The sequence below is a fragment of the Crocodylus porosus genome, unplaced genomic scaffold (genome assembly GCF_001723895.1).
Source record: "Crocodylus porosus isolate Cpor-Errol unplaced genomic scaffold, CroPor_comp1, whole genome shotgun sequence".
Classification (NCBI taxonomy): Eukaryota; Metazoa; Chordata; order Crocodylia; family Crocodylidae; genus Crocodylus; species Crocodylus porosus.
The window spans coordinates 25,210,565-25,230,402 of record NW_017728921.1 but is presented as its reverse complement, the minus strand read 5'-3'; the positions used below and the strand labels follow the sequence as shown (position 1 = coordinate 25,230,402).

Below are 19,838 nucleotides of genomic sequence, written 5' to 3'. Positions count from 1 at the left end.
GCCATACCATGGGAGCATTTGGAAAGAAGGATGCACTTCCCAACATGTGCAGAAGCTCAGTGGGAGCCTCCCACTCAGACATCCCTGGAATGTTTGGCAGCAAGCCACGACAGAAAGATTTTACATCCAGATGTACTTAACCTTAAAACCAGTGTTGCGTGTGGCATGCATATGGACAAAACCCATTGGTATATGCCTGGCTGAAGAACTGCATGTACAAAATGGGCATGGGTACCCTGACACAAACTAGGGTGGTGTTGATGTATAGACATGGACATGTAAAAACGTATGTGCAGTTCCCACATGCATACGTTGCTAACAGAGAGCTGCCTGATGATATGCATGTCTCCATGAACAGATAACCTTTTCGCAAGTACATCATCAGCAAGTGCAATTTAAGCACTGAGTTTTAGAAATTTCACTCTATCCATTTAAAAACACAGGGTCCAAAATCCACTAGCTGAACCCCAACAGCCTCTTTCCTGCCCCTAATAATGAGAGTCAAATTGAAGGGAGCAGCTCAATGGCCGCTGATACATGCCTCCCGCCAAGACCTGGGCACAGAGTTAGCTGACCAGAACTGTGGCAGACACCCCAAGCTGTATTGTCTGGGCACTGACTTTACAGGGGGATGTAAAGACCACTCTTCCAGCTACTAGCAAGGCAGCCCCATGTTGACTGATTATATGTCCCTAGTACTTTACCTCTTTGGTCTTGGGTCAAAACAGCTTCTAAGACAGGAAGTTTAAGCACCAAAGGGTTAATTTATTACCCTAAAATCAAAGCCAATGACCATGGGCTTTGCAAGCAGACCTGTGTTGCTCTGCTGCAGTCTACAGATCCTCATACTCCCTAGAGCTGAAGAACACACTTGGTACTGTAGTCTGTGCTACATCCATATATGTTACCTAAAACAGTGTTAGCGGCTAACACAGTTGTTGCCTTGAGAATTTCTAAGTGATCCACTTATGGCCCTTTTCCCCAGCAGGAGAATGCTTTCTTTCTCCATCTCCACTAATATGAGACCTAATAAGGTGATGTCCCACAAATCCTTCCCTTGCCCCAATAACCCTACCCAGCATGGGATCAGTGAAATACAGGATACTGTAAAAATAATGCAAAGGTGACCTTCGTGTCATGCCTTTACCACAAAGTTAGCCAACCTACAGGCCTTTAGAGAAATCTGTTTGCACGTGCTTGATGGAGACTTCTTAGAGTGTAGCATGGTGGTTCCTAGACTTTTTGCAGGGCAATGCCACTTCCAGACACCCAGCCCCACTTGTAGACTCTGTGCCTGGCCTCCTCTAGTGAACTTTTGAGGGGATCTGAGCCAGCTTATTGAAAGCTACTCACCACTGCCATCTGCCACTAAAAGTGCTATTCTGAATAGCTTTTAGTGCTGGCCTAATCCTGCCTCCGCTGAAATCAATGGCAGCTTTACCACTGACTTCAATGGGATTTCAGTCAGGCCAGTGCTGAGAGCTTCAGAATAAGTAATCTCACCTTTAGTGGCTTGGCTGAGGTCTCTTAAGAAAGTGAACTCAGTTCAGACCTTAACCCTCCACTTCTTCTCTGGAGTCAAGTGGCATGGGTAGACTCAGAAAAAGAAAATTGTAAGAAGAATGTTTGCAGCTGCCTCCCACAGGATCCTAGCATTTTCTATAAAGGCAGCTCGCCCATAGCACTCTGGCACTCAGACAAATCAAAAAACTTCGAGCACAGAAATGAAAAGTGTGTGGTGGTCCAGCCTTTAGAAGACCCAAGGGCCTGACCTGCTCCCACTGAAGTCAGTTGTGACACCTCTGGACCAGCACAGGATCAGGGGCAAATATTGATTCAGACTCTTCAGCGCTGCATCCTTTAAATGATTATACAGTTTGTCTGCTGAGTGCTGGCCCATACTTGTGTTTCCCTGCAGGAGGGGGAGTCCTGTTCTCTATCCAAGCTCCAGGGAGGTTTCCTGTCAAGATGTGTTCCTTTTCCCGCCAGGCACCAAGGGAGAGCAAGGGCTGGCACAGATAAATGCAAGAGCCCCTGAATCCCCTTCCCCCTCCAGAAAGCAGATCCAACACTGACTCACTCCTGCCTAGCATGAAACTGTCCTGCCATGCTGCCTGGGAATGGAGGTGTCCAGAAGTAAGCATCAGGGGACAGCTGACCACTGAAGAAGAAGCTAAGGAGACTGGCTATAAGAGGGAGGAGACCCCCAGTTCCCCAGGAGACCCTCCAGTCAGCACTAAGCAGCTCCCACACTGCACAAGAATTATCCCACTCACATGGCAGGTAAGAGCTACTGATCTCCCCCCGATAATGTGTTTGGCTAGCTCTATGAGCCAGCCCTTCCTGGGGTGAATTAAGAAACAGAAATTAGACAGCAGATCCGCCACCTTTGCCTTCTTTCTCCTCCTGAGCCCAGACAGCCCCACATATTCCAGCCTCTGCCTTGGCACATGGGATAGCTCCAAACCAGGGAACCCCTCTCACTGCTTTCACCCCTCCTCATGTCCTGCTTCTTGGAGACCAGGCTCTCCAAGAGTCAGGTGAAAGGACAAGGCCAAAGAGTGCTAGATCCCCATGGTTACAAACCCAGGCCCACTCCATGCACAGCAGTCACAGGCACATACCTTCCATTTGATGAGCACTGTAGCTCTTAAGTTCCAGCTTCCCTAGTTTAGGGCTAGAGTGCATGTTGTTAAAGCTAAACATAGCTTAACAAAGCTAAACTCTGCTGGCTGGAAGAGTACGTCCAGGTGGCTGGCTTGCTATCCAGCCATGTCCTGGGTATCCAACTCAGGGGCATAATGAAGACTTGGAGGGTCTTAGTGCATGAGCATTTCAGTTCTGGAGAGCTGTACTCTAACTCCACTTTTTGTTCATGGCCAAACGGCTTCCTCCAAGCCTCTGAGGGACAACTAGAGAGAGCAAGGCAAGCTGACAGCATTCAGAGGATCCTGGAAATAGAGCAGCAGGAGGCACAGAGTCATGTTTCATAGTTTCATAGTTTGTAGGGTCAGAAGGGACCTGAGCAGATCATCAAGTCTGACCCCCTGCCATGGCAGGAAAGAGTACGGGGGACATGGGGAAAGAGTTCCAAGGGACATGGCCAGAATTTCTGTGTGTTGGGGACCCAGGATGGGAATAGCAAAGGGAGATGAAGCTCAGCACTGAGATGCATCAGCAGTTACTCTGTGTTGGGCAACAGCAGACACAGCTTCTGCATAGTAAAAGAGGAAGCCTGGATTTATGGTAAAAGCAGAACCTTGAGCTCTGGGTAGTCCAAGAAGTTCTTGGTCTTCATGTGTCCATATGTTTCCTGTGACCTTGTGCAAGTGATTCCATTTCCTTGGGCCACTGCTGTCCCAACCCACATACCCACTCTTTCCCTGAAGAAAAACAAAACTTTCCTATTGCCTATCTTTCCAGACCCTCTCTGTCACTGAAAACCACTGACTACAGCATATTATTGTTTGGCACCAAAGGGCTGTAAGGTGAACAGATATTCCTCATTCATCCCCTGCATAATCCTCAACCAGGGAGGCCCAATCCTGTCTCCAATGCTACCCATCATCAACATGAAGCTGTTGGAGAAGCTAGGGAGATGCTCTCAGCTGCAGTTCTGGCCAGAAACAATATTCAATACTCATGCCATTCAAAGCACCATCTCCTAGCTTGCCCAATGCCCAGCCAAATTCAGCACATAGCTAACATTAAACCCAGATAAGATAGGCACAATGCCAGGAGGAAGAGAGAGGCTCTGTGACAAATTTGTCTCCTGTGTCACATCCCTGCACCTGTGACTGGCCTGATGATTATAACCCAACCTTCTAGACAGAGATCCATATGCAGACCTTCAGATTAAGTGGGGCATAATCTTCACAAAAGGACTGAGTTCAATGTGTGGGGGGGCATAATCTTGATAAAGCTATTGAGTCAATGAGGACCATCTTGGTGAGTGGGGTGACACCATGGTATTCTTTCATTCCCATATTTGGCTTAGGTTTTTAATCAGATAATTTGTAAGATGTTATTCTGTAGGGAGATGAACAGTAAGTCAGAGATCAAGGGTGGATTCCTCTTTCACCCTGTGCTGAGGTTCCCATCTGCACGTTTTATGGATCCTTTGACTCTTAGAACTTTGTCTCTGTTTTGGGAAAGATACAAAGTCTGTGTGGACTTTTAGGATTTTGGGGGGAGGGAGTGTTAAATGGCACTCAGTTTTACATAAGACTGCTTGTGTCTGTTAAGTATAATTAAGACAGAGTCTATCTAACTATAATTCATGGAATGTGTTATCTGCATTTTGTTCTCATATATGGTCTAGCTATATTTCTTTTTGCAGAAGTTTAATTCAGTGTGCTGTGTGATAAATTCATGGGAACTGTGTAGTTGCTGCTCTCTGCACTGGTTCCAGCTGAATGCAGAGTCCAGGGTACAGATTTGCTTCTGATACTCAGTACTTCACATGCTATTTGAGATGCCATCACCGTAACCACCCCTATTCTCAATGTACACTGAGCAATGATAATGATAGAGGGAACTGGGGTCCTGGACTGGGAGCCAGGACTGCCTCACTCTGTACTTCAGGGGTAACAGCATTTACTTCATTCACAGGACCCTGGGAGGTACTGGCTCTCATAATCAGAGCAACTGAGGACCCTAGGAGATGAAGGGAATGTTTGAAACTGGCCACTTATTTATTTTTATTGCCTTTTTCTTGATGCCTGATCTAAGACACACAAGGGGCCACCTCCCTCTAAGTTCTCTGTCCATCCTCAGCCTGATTTTTACCTAGTGGATGCCAGCAATGGGATGAGCTGCTCAAAGGGATTCAGTGCCAAATAGATCCATGGGGAAACTACGCACCAGGACATTATCAGTAATAATAAATAGGATTCCTGAAGCAAGTTTGCTTTGCACACTTCCATTCCCTGCTGCATCTGTGGAGCCTTTCCTGTTCTTTGTCACCTTCAGCCCCTCAGGTTAGGGACAGACATTCAAAAAGCCTGATCCTAAGTTGATTCAATCTTTGCAGGTTAGTCTAACCTGGCTAGGCTAAATCAGTTTTGTAACCAGACAGACATCCCAGAAATGCAGGCACAGGCCTGCAGTGGCTCAGGCTACAAGCTGGGAGGTGCTAAAGCCGCCGTCCCTTTGCTTCCACAGCGCTGGGCTGAAGGGGGCATTGCCAGGCCCCAGCAGGATTTCCCCCCTCTCTCCAGCAGCCCAGCAGGGAATATTTATCACCCCTAACTCAGTGTTAATCAACCCATTAAGAAAACAAAGCCTCTCTCCATTAACTAATGGAGCTCTTCTTAAACAGCTCTTCCAAGGAAGGACATTACACTACCCGCTGATTAGCTCCAAAAAGCCTGTCTGCCTCTGTCCTCTCCCAAAGCATGGACCACCAGCATGTGGTCTGCTAGTTAATGCTGAGGTGTGTGTGTAAGGTGGCGGGGAGGGGAGAATAATCCCTGCTTAGCAGGGAGAAGCCAGGCAGACTGCAAGTCTGTGCTGATCTGCAGCCAGGGAGCAGAGGGGAGGGGCCAACCCTGCTGTGCAGCAAAGAGCTCCACCCAACCCAGAGAGCATGCTGGGATGCTGGCAGTGTCTGATTTATGTTAAACCAGGAAGTGGTCTGGGACAGACGTAGCATAAACTGGTTTGAGCCAAATCAGTGAAGTCTGGTACTATATTCAACCAGGTTTATCTCAAACTGGTTTCAGCCATTTTCAAACTGGTGTATGTGCACTGAACATCTGTTCTGTTACAGGTTTAAACCAGTTTCTGATCACTTAAACCAGTTTATGTGTAACGTTTGTCCCTGGCCTGTCTTGAAATCTCTGCCATTTCTCTTCCCACTACAAGGGCTCACATAGCAGCCAATAGTCATTGTGATGGCCAATGGAGTTGCTGTGATGCAATTGTACTGTTTCTTCCTTTCTTCCCCGCACAAAAACCTAGCCCACTCCAGAGGATGAGAGCACAACCTTGGTTACACTTCCAAGCCACTTGTCATCTTACAGAATGGAGGATGGGGGCCGTGAAACTGTAATAGGGGATCCCTGACCCCATTAGGTGGAATAAATGAAGAAAGGGGGGACTGGCACCTTTTAAGGGCAGGGCTCCTTCAGCTGAAAGGGGTGGAGCCTGGCACTATAAAAGCTCAGTTCCAGGGACAAGCTGGCAGTCAGGCCCTGGCACAGCTGAGGGAAGAAACTCCTTGCCAAGACCTGAAGAAGCTGAACTACGAACCGTGAGTAGGCTTAGGAGGGCTAGACCTGGGATAAATCCCAGTGGGAGTGAATAAAAGCCTGAGGAGGGCCTGGGGAAAGGGACCCCAGTGGGAACTGATTTGTTTGTATTTTTTTATGGTTTTGCAAAATAAATGCCTGGCCATGAGGCATGGGGTGGCTGGATGGGGTATTAGGAGGCCACTGAGGACACATGTGGAGTGCAGTCAACTTTTTTTATTTATAGCTATTTTGATAACTTCTGGATAACTGATAAGGAGGCCACGTGGCCAGTAGGACTGATAAGGCAGGGCTGGTTGGGAATTGACTGATAAGGAGGGCCCAGGCACAGTGGGACTGGCTAATATGGTGAGACTGACTGATAAAGGGGGATTGCACCCCGACGGGACTGACTGATAAGAGGCGGGACTGACTGATAAGAGGGAAGGGAGCACACACCCAGTGAAACTGAGAGCTTAATCCATATTAATCATAAACATCAAGACATGGCAGGAAGGAATCACTAGGTCATCAAGAAATTGGGAGAGCAAGTAGGTAAGGACTGACTGCCGGGAGCAACAAAGCACTGCAGGACACCCCTTTGCCCTGCTACATGTGGTGCATTGGTCAGGAACAGTTGTATAGGTGAGAACTTAAGGGCCACAGGGATGAAGGAGCAATTCAGTAAGACCTTAAAAAAACATGTTGAAGATATGTATAGGACAGGCCCCAAACACTGGGATCAGATGTTGGCCCCGCTAATGTTTGCTGTGATGGAAGATCCGCAGGCCTCAACAGGCTATTCCCTTTCTGAACTGGCTGCCACAGAGAATTGTAGACATCATTAAAGAAAACTAGGAAGAACAGAAAAACCTGACCCAGAATCCCATGCATAACATGCGTTGCAAAGAAGAGGGTTAACTGAGACTTGAGTTTGCAACACTACTACTTCACAACAGAGCAAAGACCAGAAAAGAAGCACATAAATGAGGACTTCTTTTCCAGGAAGAGTTAAAACAAGAAGTATCCAATGAACAGACCCCAGCCCCAAGACAAGGATGAAGGAAGGGGAGCATGTAAGGGACCCTGGGCTGCATTAGGTGTTGTGAGTGAGGAAAAGGCATAAGCTCAGTTCTGGGAATAACTGACAGGCAGGCCCTGGCACAGCTGAGTGAAAGAGCTTTTTGCCAAGACCTGAAGAATCTGGGCTACAGACTGTGACTAGGCTTAGGAGGGCTGGAGCTGGGATGAACCCCAGTGGAAGTTAATAGATGCCAGGGGAAAGGCATCCCAACAGGAACTGAGTTTTTTTGATGTTTTTTTATTGTTTTGCAAAGTGGTCACCTGGCCACAAGGATGTAGGTGCGTGGGGGAGCTGGATGGGAAGGTGGAAGGCTAGTGAGGGCACCTATAGCAAGTGCAGTGAATGTTTGTTATTTAGACATATTTCATAGAATCAGAGAAAATTAGGGTTTGAAGGGAGAGCAACTCCTGCAAAACTGATAAGGGGCCCCTGCGGGCCTGGTGGGACTGACTGATAAGGAGGCTGCAGCCTAACTTGCAAAAATTAGAGAAACTGGCATAGAGTGTTGAGCCCAAGGAGCTGATTGGGCTGAAAACCAGTAGGACTGATAGTGGACAGAAGAGGGGTCACATTGCAGGGGACTAAGCAGAGGTGGCTCTATGATGTGACCACTGAAAGAGAGCACCTAAGGTTGCCCCTGGCTGAACCATGAGCCTACTCAATCATAAAGGCATGGCAGATGGGAACTTCAGGAGGGCAAGCTGACCACCAGAGGACACCCACGAGCCTGCAACAGGATCTAACTGAGAGTATCTACTTGCATATTTCTCCTGGCAAGTGATTTCCCCAGCTGGGCCAGTTCTAAAGGGAGTGAAGCTGAGTAAGGACCCAAAGAACTTGGACACCCCACAAAGGGGACATCACTCACTTAGCAACAGTGTCTTTTTAAAGTGTGTGTGTGTCTTAAGGAGCCAGAATTAATCCCCCAGGAAATGCAATTCATGAGAGAGGTGCAGTGCACACAGGGTTCAGGGGAGGCACTTGCCCCTCCTTTCCCAGAACAGGTCATAGCCCAGGCTGAAAGTAAGAGTGAGACAGGAGGTCTCTGGGGCAAGCTGGTGGGAGCTGCTACTGGGCCTTGCTGCACTGCACTGCACTGCATCATGCTGGCCAGCTGAACTCTGTGCCCTGCAGTGAACCACTCCTTTCCTCCCTTCCCCTCCCCCACCCCCAAGGCTGCCCTTTCACTTTTACTTTCCTCCCCACCCTCCCTCTCCCTTTCCTTTTTAGGCAATGTGATGAAAGAGCAGCTTCTGCTAAGGTGGGAAACTTGTACATTTGATATTTTTGTACAAAGCCCTCATTCAACACATCTCTTTTGCATTGAAAGGCATCTAATGTCTAGACCTCACCCTTAAAGCCCTGAGTGGCATAAGAGGTCTTCAGAGTGAGAAGGAATATGACCCTTAGTCTCAGTGCCTCAAAATTGCTCCAGGGATAAGTACATTACAGACGAAGGGTGTTCAGACCCCATGGTGACGGAAGCTATAAAAGCATCTTTCTAAAGCAGTGGTTCTCAACCCAGGCAGCACTAGGCTCAAGCATCACATTTATTATGGTTATTCATGTTTATTTTTTCTAGTTTGTTTAAAACATATGTTTCCAGTCTCTTTTTTTGTGATGGTTTCTTGGGCCCTTCATAGCACATTCCTGGCATTGCTACTCCTAGATTATCCATGACCAAAGCTTATCCAACCTCCTCTTGAAAGCCTCCCGTGAAGGAGATTCCACAGCTTCCCTAGGCACTCTGTTCCACCGCCTCGCTGTTCTACTGCTGACACAGAGTGTCCTGATATCCAGTCTAAAACAGTCTCATATTCCCACAATATTCCCACCCTTTGGAGTGTGAAAAACGGGGGGGGAGGAAATACAATAGTCTTAGTTTATTTTGGACTTTCCTAGCATTTTGCAGAAAAAACAATTAGAACAACAGGGGTTTTTGTCCAATTGTAAGTTCATATCTGTTGAGGTACCTTTTCTCTGCATGCTAAGGATTTCACAGACAATAGTAACTCAGATACAGTAGTCACTCTAACCTCCTCAAAGAGTTTACTTTCCAGATGGATGGACAAACAAGCAGACAGGAGGAGAAATGTTTAAGTAGGTCATGACAACCATGTACAACGTGCCAGCAAAGCATGCTATGGCCACCTTCTAGTGGCTGGTCTATATCAAGGATATAAAGCCCTGATGGCTGTTTGCTACTGGAAGTCCCCCCACAAGCCTGGGGGGATCTTTTGGTACTGGAGGTCTAACCAGTTTTTCTGCTGATAACTTCTGATAACACTCACAGGCATCTGGATATCTTTGGGATGCTACTTCTTACTCCTCTGAGGGGAAGTTTGGGCTTCTAGTCATAAGCAGTGGGGGGAAATATTATTGGGGGGGGACCCCCTGCCCCTCCCTCCGCATAGGGCTAATGTGCACTGGTGCTCTATGCAGTGGCAGAGGAGTGGCTGCCTGCCAAGTGGTGCTGGGCACTGCAGGATGGTGGTGCTGTAGTGCTGCTGCTATTGCCAGCCGCCACAAAAAGGTTCAGCCCCAGCCTTCTGCTGCGTATGCTTCCAGTTCCCCCAGAGTGGTGGGTTTTGAGAGAGATGGAGAGTCAACAGGGACATGGCAAACTGGATTCATACACACCAACCACATGGTACTGAAAACAAGGACAGAAGAATGCAAAGAGATGATAGGACTTGAATACAATCCACTGACTGACTTGGAGTCAAACGGGAGTTTGACTCCATTTACATCAGGTACATTCAGACCCCGTTTACGTCAGCTTTGAGTTTGGTCCCTCGGGTTCCATTCTTCTAGTGTAGGTAACATGCTGATGCGATCCAGACTTAAGGTAGCAGCCTGTTTTCCAGCTCAGAGAAGAATCCTGCCCCATCCAAGACTCTTCCTAGCTACAACACATCAATTAGACCAACTTTACTTACCCAGGTCTGCCACTCCCTGAGACACTTCCCCTTTAGTCCCCCTGTTCCAGGCTCTCCTGCCCCATCCCTCTAGGGCTGCTTTCTCAGGTGATAGAAAACACCTGGCCCCTTCCCAGCCGGGTCTGATCATTGTTCAGATCTAACTCAACCTTTACGAGGCTTCAGAGCTAGCAGGGCACTGGATGGGGCAGCTCAGTCCCCTGCAATTCAAGGCAGATGCAGGCTGTCATCATATCAATTCAAAGCTTTTCTCCACAGCCAGGAAGGGTAGAAACAATGTTTTTTTAAAAAGGAGCTGTGGCCTGCAGTACAAATCCCTGGCAAAGGCAGACTGTCACAGGCTCACACAAGACTCAGAGGCACTTACATGTCTTGTTTTCTTTCCTTAGTCCTCAGAATGATTTTTGAGAGGAACCTGCATGTAGCCACACCACTAAGGGAAAGCACTGCCCTCTCCAAAGTGGCTAACACCAAAGTCTACCTCAAGCTGGACAGTGCTCAGCCCTCTGGCTCATTTAAGATCCGGGGCATTGGCCACTTCTGTAAAACGGTATGGAGCCTGGGAACTGGAGGCCTGGGAAAAGGAGCATAGTCATGGAATAGCGGGGAAGGAGGAATGCATAGCACAACCAAGATGTGCTGTTGCTAGGTGGTGGCTGGATCCATTTGTAGCAGGCACAGAAAGGCATTCATATGTTGTAGGCAGTGTTGGCTCAGAAAGCCAGCTTCTAACCTGGGATGACTGAGGAAAACCTGCCCTGGATTTCTGTGCCCATCTAGGATGGAGTATGGAGATGGCCCCTGGGAGGAGAGAACTGGAAAGAACAAGAACAGAGTTGGCAGGGATACTCACTATGCTCCCTGCCTCTTAGCAATGAGCAGAACTGGATGGAGTTTACCAGATGGTGGGATGGCAGCACACATCAGTCCCAAAACAGACACACAAGTCTACCCACCCAGCCACCTACCCCCAGAGGAAACTGGGGGTGGGGAATTGATGGGCCAGGACTGAGTGAGAGTCATGGAAATGGATATAGGAGGTGGCACGAATGCATGGGAGGTGGCATGGTGGCTCTGACAGCACTGTGGACCATAGTGAAGGTACCAAAAAGCAGAGAGGACCTAGAGTATAATGCAGGGCACAATGACCTGGAATAAACAGCTCAAATGTAGAACCAGGAGAGGGGCCACTCTCACAGGGTCATCGGGGTCATTACCAGCTCCCACTCATTCCTCTTCCTTTATCTCCGCAGAAGGCGAAGAGCGGCTGTACGCAGTTTGTATGCGCTTCAGGTGAGATATGCCAATCTGGGACACTAGCTCTCTCAGGGTGGAGCAGTAGGTAGCTGATGTATCACACCAGAACCTCCTGGACTTGGCTTCTCCCCTTGTGCATATGTGTAAATAAGAGTCACAGGGGGCATCTACACATGTGTTTAGCTGTCTACACACTCAGCAGTAGTTTACATGTGTCTACACGCTCAGCAGTAAAGTGTCACCATCTACACATGTGGCACTTTTAGGCCAGGATAGATTAACTCCACCATATGATAGTATTGCCCAATACAAGTATTATCCTATGGTGGAGTTATTAGTGCACCACAATGCACATGTAGATGGTGACTGGGGCTGGCCGGGGCACAAGAGTGCTACAGCATGGGGGCTGCCTCCTGGCTGGCCTCGCGCTGTATCATCCTCAGTTTCCTCACACCTGAGCCAGCCCCTCTGCAGCATGTTGAGCTGGGGCAGAGCAGCTCCAGACTGACAGGCTGACCCCTTGGACTCCCTGCCAGCTGGGGCTGCACCACTCTGCCTCAAGGTGCTGTACTCCCAGGCACACATATACACATTCCTGGCAGTGATTAAATTCTGATGCAAATTGCACCAGAATTTATTCAGTCATGCTACATGTAGGTGTACCCATAGAGATGTGCAGAAAGCCCTAAGTGTGTGACAAGCTGTGTCCTGCTGGCTGGTACTTGTAGTGGCATGATGATTGCAAAGAGCCACGTGGTGTGGATATATAGGCTGGGGGGAATATAGGCTGGAGAGTTTTATGCAGCTTTGGCCATGTGGGAGCTCAGCACTTAATTTCCTACTCTGTTCTGAACCCCCCCACCCATGTCCTTGCATGCAGGATTTGCCCTTCTGCTGGCAGAGTGCAGGATTCTCAGCCCAGCATAACTGGGAATGGAAATTTGGACAGGACTAGACTCACGGTGGCTGGGCCATACTGTCTGGTGTGACTTCACAGCAAATCATCTATTGCAAGTGATTTAGAAAAACTATGTAATTCCCTGTGAGCTCCTGGCTTCAGGGTGCTCAGTTCCAAAAAAGCCTGCTACTAACTTGACTGAAAGTTGACATTCACACAGGCTCTGATGGGAGAGGGCATGGCTACTGACTGGATTAATCATGACCTCCCCAGGGCACACCCATTACTATGCCCCTGCTAGGCAGACCCCAGGACAGGCTAGGGAAACTATGGGAGAGATGATCCCCAGGATAAGGGAGGGAGTGCTACAGATTCTGCTGAATAGGGAGGAGTTGTGACACTTGATGCTGCTGTTTTTAGGTGGTAATGCTGGCATGGCAGCTGCCTACTCAGCCAGGAATCTGGGTATCCCTGCTACCATCCTTGTTCCCAGATCCACCCCAGATTTCACCATCCAGCAGCTGAAGGATGAGGGAGCCACTGTTGAAATCGTGGGAGAGGTAGGTGTGTTTCTAGCAGAGGGAGTGTACAAGAAACCTGTCTGTCTGTGCTGGGAGGTTCAATATTTCTCAGTCTACCCAGAACCAGCGCACAGCTAGATCTGGAGCGCAGATCACGTTGTGGACTGTGAGGTACATTGCTCTGTACACGTGCCCCCATGAGTGGTCCCTGCTGAGGTCTCTGCTGTAGAGCAAAGAGACTAAGAGAGGGGGAGTTATGCCCACATCCATGCCAGTTGTTCACATCAAGTTGTGTAACTACCACCCACAGCCTTCAGGAATCCATGGGGAGAGACCCATTACTTCTCCAGTCCCCATCCTCCTAAATGGTAAAAGACAAACTGCGCTGATGTTTCTGCATGGACTGGTGTCAAATAAAATATCTGTCTGCTCTGCAGGCAGTGGATGAAACCACTGAAGAAGCCAAGGAGCTGGTGAAGAACAACCCTAAATGGGTCTATGTTCCCCCTTTTGATGACCCCCTCATCTGGTAAGTGACCTGTGGCACAAGAGGGGTGGCTGGTGGGAGCTGGAAGTACCACACCTTTAAGTCCCTGTTGGTTAATAACCTGCCTGGTGCCCTGGCTAGCTAGGGGCAGTAGAGCTAAATCTATCAGCCTGTTGCCCCAAAGGGGCCACTATGTGCCCATGATGGGGTGGAGTCTCTAACGAGATGATGCCAAGGCAAAAATGTGCCCTTTGTTGAAGCTGCATTAGCATGGTCACCATCGGTGTGCTAGGATGAAGCTCACAAGGAGGATTGCATGCATCTATTCACCACCCACTACTGAGGATGCAGGTTCCTCATAGTGCATCTTCAAATCAATGAGTCCACAGCAGACAGTGCTGCTAGCCTGGCTGGGGTACTTGCGTATTGGCCCCAAGCTGAGCTACAGAACATATCACTTGAGCTAAGAGTGGGAATTGAGATCCATGTCAGGGTTTGCTTAGCCCAGGGCTGTCCAGCTTCTCAGCAGCTGGGGGGCCATGTACCCCACAGACCGCAGCAGCATGGGCTACATCATCATTGGCTACAGCCACCCTGGGCCACTTGTTGCACATGTGCCCTTTCCCCACCCCCAACCTACTCCACTGCCTCACCCTCAGCACCCTGGCTGCAGGCTCCCTTGCTGCATAGCACCATGTGGGCACTCCAGGCTGCTGGATCCCCCAGCCTCATGGACTGCCCTGCCCTGCCCTGGCCTGGCCCCTGTGCCCGGGGCAGAAAGTGGAAGTCAGAGGAGGGAAGGGGAGGCCAGAGTTCCCCAGTGCTGCTGCTACCAGAGTAATGGGGGGAGCGGCAGCTGGGTGAGAGCCTGAGGGGCAAAAATTAACCCCTTGTGGGCCACATGCAGCGTAGGAAACACCAGTTGGACAGCTCTGGTTTAGCCCATCATCTGACTGACATCAGCTAGGGGCCTGCCCTCAGCTTTCAGCTAGTGACAGGCCACCAAGAACAGTGTGGCTCTCCAGTTCAGCCTGAGGCTAATATACCAGACTGGGCCAGAGCCTGCTTCTCCAGCTCTGCTGATAAGCGGAAGTTTCATCTAAGTCCGTGAGAAGATGCTGGGACAACTGCAGACTCAGGACCCACATTGTCTGAGGCCCCATGCACAGCTCAGTCTGGGCTGTTCATCCTGGTTCATCTCTACTCCTGACCTTTCTTTCCCCACAACACTGACTGCTCCTACTGTCTCCTTGCAGGGAGGGACACACATCCATGGTGAGGGAGATGAAGAAAAGCATGGACTCCAAGCCCGGGGCAGTGGCCCTATCTGTGGGAGGAGGGGGTATGCTGTGCGGAGTGATCCAGGGCCTCCGGGAGGTGGGCTGGAAGGATGTGCCCGTTATTGCCATGGAGACTACAGGGGCACACAGCCTGAATGCAACCATGGCTGCTGGGAAGCTGGTGACACTGCCAGAAATCACCAGGTGAGTGGGCGCAGAGGGGAGGAATGTCGGTGGGGAAAGGGGAGCATTGTTCTGGGCCAGCAGCTTGTGACCCAGTATTTAAGAAGAGGGGCCATGGCAGCAGGACAGAAAAATCATCCAAGCCACAATGGGGAGATGCTCCTGGTCTGACGGAGTTTCTCCTCCACGTTCTCTATGCTGCAGCCCAGCTGCCTTGGATTCTATATGCGCTTTGTCTTTGATCATTCCCCATCGCACTGCACTCCCATGCCAGGGCATCTCTACCCAGGCATACATGTTCTCAAATGGCATAGTGATCCTATGGGGCCAAGAAGAGATGGGAGACAGTTCTCCATGCTGCTCTCCCCTCACTAAAGACAACTACTTTGTGATCTAGGAGGAAGCAGGAAACAGCTTATGCTGGTGGTGGGTATCTCATGCCAGCTGTCTGCTGCCCTTGCCATGGAGCAAAAGGGAGAAGGGGGAACCTGAGGAGAGAGAGAGACAAAAGGAAGTTGTTCTGATATGGGATTGTTCACTGCTGCCCCCTCACCATGTGACCATAGCACTGGAGACTGGACTTAGCACTGCCCTGAGGGTGCAGCATCAGCCAAGTCCCCAGCTCTGCCTAGAAGGTTGCTGGAGGCAGCAGGGACTTACTCCCCAGCTGGCTCTAAACCAGCTTCTCGCACACTTGCCCCGTGATCCTTAAAAGGAGCTGGTAACAGATGTAACAGGGGCACTTCCTGGGGACTCTACTATCACTAAGAACTCTTTCTTCCTCCTCTCCCCTCCTGGCTGCAGTGTCGCTATGACCCTCGGGGTAAAGAGAGTGGCAGCTGAGGCACTGAGGCTGGCCCAAGAGCACCCTGTCTTCTCAGAAGTCATCACAGACCAAGAGGCCATTGTAGCTATTGAAAAGTTTGTGGGTATGTAACAGGCCTGTATGTGTGGGCATACACATATGCATGCACTCACACACACACAATGGGAGGTCTTTGCTGCTCATCAGCAATGTACACAGTGGCTAGCAGCGAGGCCAGTCATCGGAGGGTGTGCCCCCCAGTTATCTGCCTTGATGTGTACTAGCATTAGCCACCTTCTGTCCCATCCTGAAGCCAGCCTCACTGCACACACAGTGGCTGACTGCTTCAATACCTAGCCACCCCCATTAAATCTCCCTCCAGTGGATGATCTGGGGTAAAGGGCTCCTCCTCCCTCCTCTTCTTACCTACAATGCTACTGGTGTCGTAGTGCCAGGCCAAGCCAGTAGTGGTTCTTTCAGATCCTTTCAAGGGTGCTGTGGGGTGCCACATAGTGTTGGTACTGTTAGGTGTGCAGACATGATTCACAGAATAAACCCAGAGATTACTGCAAACAGGAATCCATAGTGTTCAAAATGTTCTGACTTGCTGTGAAATTTCTGGGTGTCCCCCTACAAGCACACACATGCAGGGGCATGAGTTTCCCTTGAGACAAATAGCAGCATCCCATATTTGTGCCACTACTATTTGTCCCTGGGCACGCCCTGCATGTGCAGTCCGGTGTGTGGCAAAGGAACCCAGATAGGGGAGAGGAAGTTGGGGCAGCACCTGTGGTGGCCCCAGCACCATTACCTGGGGCTCTGGGCATCTCTTGGGGCAGCAGCAGCACCAAACCAGCTGTGTAGATCCTGGCCAGCAGCCAGAGCGTGGTTTTGGCTGGCCAGACTCTGGTTTTTGGAGGCTCATTCTGCTACCACATGTGCCGCACCACTTTTTTTACCAGCGGTTTGGGGTTTTTTTGGTACTAGGATCTCGTGGTGTCAAAAAAACACTGCTACACTGCAAATTAGCAGTACAGCGCATGGGTGCACATGTGCTGCATGAAGTTTGCAGCACCTCAAATGTGCCCTCTGAGTTCTTTGCAACAGAAGAATCGCTGTAATATTTTTTGATAGGCAAAAAACAAGTTAAAACTAAGAGCTGGCATTTTCCAAAGGATGCTTTGAGTTCAATTATGGGTGTCTTGAATCTAAAAAGGTTGAGAAACAGTGCCAGTGCCAGTGAGAACCTGCCTGACACTCAAGACTCGAGGGTGAAAGGAACAAGAGTGTCCCCTGCTAGTCATTATCCAGCAGCTGCCTACATGGTTTTGATGCTACTAAAAACCAGCAAGATCTGTGGCACCTTTGACAATGATCAAACAAGTCATTTTCTCCAGGTCTCACACCCAGGAAGAGTTCCCATGAACTCTTCACGGTCACACTAATGCTATTTGGGCCCATTCTGTCCATATGCCCATTCTCAGAAAGCTGCCTCAAGAGGGTGTGGTCTTACTTTGATCCAGACCAGAGTTTAAGCCTAAAACCTACTCTTTGAAGATGACAAGTGCAAGAAATCCAAGAACCAGCAACTTCTCCCCTTCCATGATAGGGGGTTCATCATGGGTCCTACCCAGGGGTTGGCCCAGCAGCTGGATCTGTGTCCCTCCCAACCTGGCATAGATATGGGGAAGAGCAGCAGGAGAAGGAACTTCCCCTACCTGCATTTGATGGGCAGCCACCCCTTGTGGAAGGCACCACCCCCACCACATGGACACCCCTGCAGGAGGACAAGCGTGTCAGAAGATTGTGCCCTGCTTCTGTGAACGTCTGTCTAGACTCTTGCCTCCAACCCCTTGCTCTGCGCAGATATAGGAACGGGGAGGGAGGGGAGCACCCAAGCTGCCCCTCAGGGTGGTAGATAACCTTTCCCGGTCTCTTTTCCCCCTGCTGCAGATGATGAGAAGATCCTGGTGGAGCCAGCCTGTGGGGCAACACTGAGTGCTGTCTACAGCAATGTGGTGCAGAAGCTACAGGCCAAAGGGAAGCTGGATGCCATGCTGAGCTCCCTTGTGATCATTGTGTGTGGTGGCAACAACATCAGCCTGACTGAGCTTCAGCACCTCAAAAAGAAGCTGAGCATCTAGAAGTTCAGTGTAGGCAGGGCTGTGGGTGCTTGGGGCAGAGCTTGGTGGTGCTGAAGTTTTATATGGGCCCTATTTTTAAGCATAATGATACTTTTGGCAGTCACTGCACTGGCAATGCTATAGGGCTCTAACTCATCACAACACCCTTCCCCCTGTGTCAGACAGCCTGAGGGCTCCAGATCTAGTACTTCAGGGCCTGGCTTCATGACTAGCTCAGAGGTCAGGAAGGAATGGCTCCCCCCTTCCCACCACCCACTGACATAGGTCTGTGGTGCATTATGAGTGGTGGTGCATTCCTGTCAATGGATGCCAGGGTAGCCCTGTTGTCCCAGGTGCCATGCAGACACATGGTGAAAGGTCATCTCTGTTTGCAAACTACACAGACAAAGATGAAAGACAATAAAGAAGCACAGAGAGGGGGGAGCATTTTGCTCAGTCACACAGCAGGATCAGGAATAGAGCCCAGCTCTCCCGAGTCCTACCCAGTGTTGTGACCCCTAGGCCATGCAGTCTGATTGACATACCTTCTGCAGCACTGGATGTCCTCTGCTGTTAGAGACATGTTCCTGGGGCCTGATGGCTCTAGCCCATAGCTGATACACCAGAACAATGTGATACCAATATAGATCAGGTAGTATGCTAGGGTTATTTGTGGTGTCTCTGGGCAATATGCCTTGGAGTTGTGCAGTATTGATTGTGTAGTTTTAAGAATAAGTTAGATAAGGACTTTTATGGGATGGTATAGATGGGAATGATCCTGCCTCAAGCAGGGGGTTGGACTAGATGACCACTGGAGGTCCCTTCCAACCTTACTTTTCTATGATTGATCAACCACTGGTGTATATTGAAGAGTGATAACAGGCACCTCCCTGCTTATTCTAGTGAGGTGACACCTGCCCTGATGAAAGCATATGATGGCATAAGATGCCATTAGTCTTTATGCCCTATTGATGGCACAGCCCATGTGTTTTGAAGAGGTGCCTGGTGCTGTCAGACTGTAACCCTTCTAGTGAGCACTAGACAGCAGTGGCAAGGGACAGGTTCAGAATTAGGGTTTTTACACAAATTTTTATCTTAGCTTGAGCCCACACCTAGAAATCTGGAAAAATAAGTGATCATGCTTCCCCACTCACAAGCAATGCTGAACTACAACAGGGGTTACTGAAGGGGGAAAATGGATAACCAGCTAACATTAAGAGCACACGCTGACCAACTATTGACAGTTTGTCACAGTCAGCACTATCAGAGCTCTCTCCCATTTCCACTCAGGGTAAACTCGGTAGCTAGTGCGGGTAGGAAAGCTGCTGGCCCCCAGGTATCCAGTGCCCTCTCAGGATGGCATAGTTACCTCCTGCAGCAAAGAACTCTTTTGCACTGCTGCAAAACAAATCTAAAGGAGTTGTACTACCTAACCCAGCCAATGGGGGTTGCCACAGCTGTCTGGACACTTCTTTCATGGGTTTGGCATCATACAGTCTTGCCAGCCTGGTCTCTTAGCCAAGGGCACAGGCAACAAGCTGGTCAATCTGTCTGCATCTACCTTTTTCACTTATCACCCTAGTGCACACTGGGCAGGGAGGGGTTGGTGTGCTGGTGGTTTGAAGAGTGCCTCTGATAGCTTGTACCCAGGGCTTAGCTCTCTGTAACACATCCACTTTTTGAATATCTATAATAATAATAAAAGGCTTATTCTGTCTGTCCAGAGCACTCTGATGTTGTTTGATGGCAGCCAATCACAATGCTTACAGAAACAACCAATCAGAGTGCTCTGGACAGACACAATAAGCTTGTTTTTATTATAGATCGGAGACATTTCAAACAGATATGCAGGCAAGTCAGAGCTAGAAGGAAGCACCAGGCCCCTCCACCACAGGCTTGGCTGGTATTGCCAAAGGGAAAAAAAACCCCAAAATGCTGAGGGGCCCAATCCTTATTGTTTTTCCCCTGGAGCCTGCCTGCCTCTCCTGCGGCCAGGGAGTGAGCTGCCAGCGGGCCATGAGCTGTAGGGGG

The 19,838-nt window shown here is 49.5% G+C and overlaps 1 protein-coding gene across 2 annotated transcripts; it reads left to right on the top strand.

Moving 5' to 3' along the window:
* The first annotated feature begins 6,176 nt into the window (after positions 1-6,176).
* On the top strand, positions 6,177-19,732 carry SDS (serine dehydratase). 2 transcript variants are annotated; one of them, XM_019539341.1, is made up of 9 exons: positions 6,212-6,253; positions 8,545-8,575; positions 10,643-10,803; positions 11,507-11,546; positions 12,829-12,968; positions 13,367-13,458; positions 14,673-14,900; positions 15,684-15,808; positions 17,638-19,732. In XM_019539341.1, the coding sequence occupies exons 3-9, from the start codon at positions 10,651-10,653 to the stop codon at positions 17,826-17,828; spliced, it is 969 nt and encodes a 322-aa protein (XP_019394886.1). In that variant the 5' UTR covers positions 6,212-6,253; positions 8,545-8,575; positions 10,643-10,650; the 3' UTR covers positions 17,829-19,732. The 2 variants fall into 2 exon arrangements, with proteins under 2 accessions (XP_019394885.1, XP_019394886.1); XM_019539340.1 differs by lacking the exon at positions 8,545-8,575 and having other exon boundaries at positions 6,177-6,253.
* Positions 19,733-19,838: the final 106 nt, after the last annotated feature.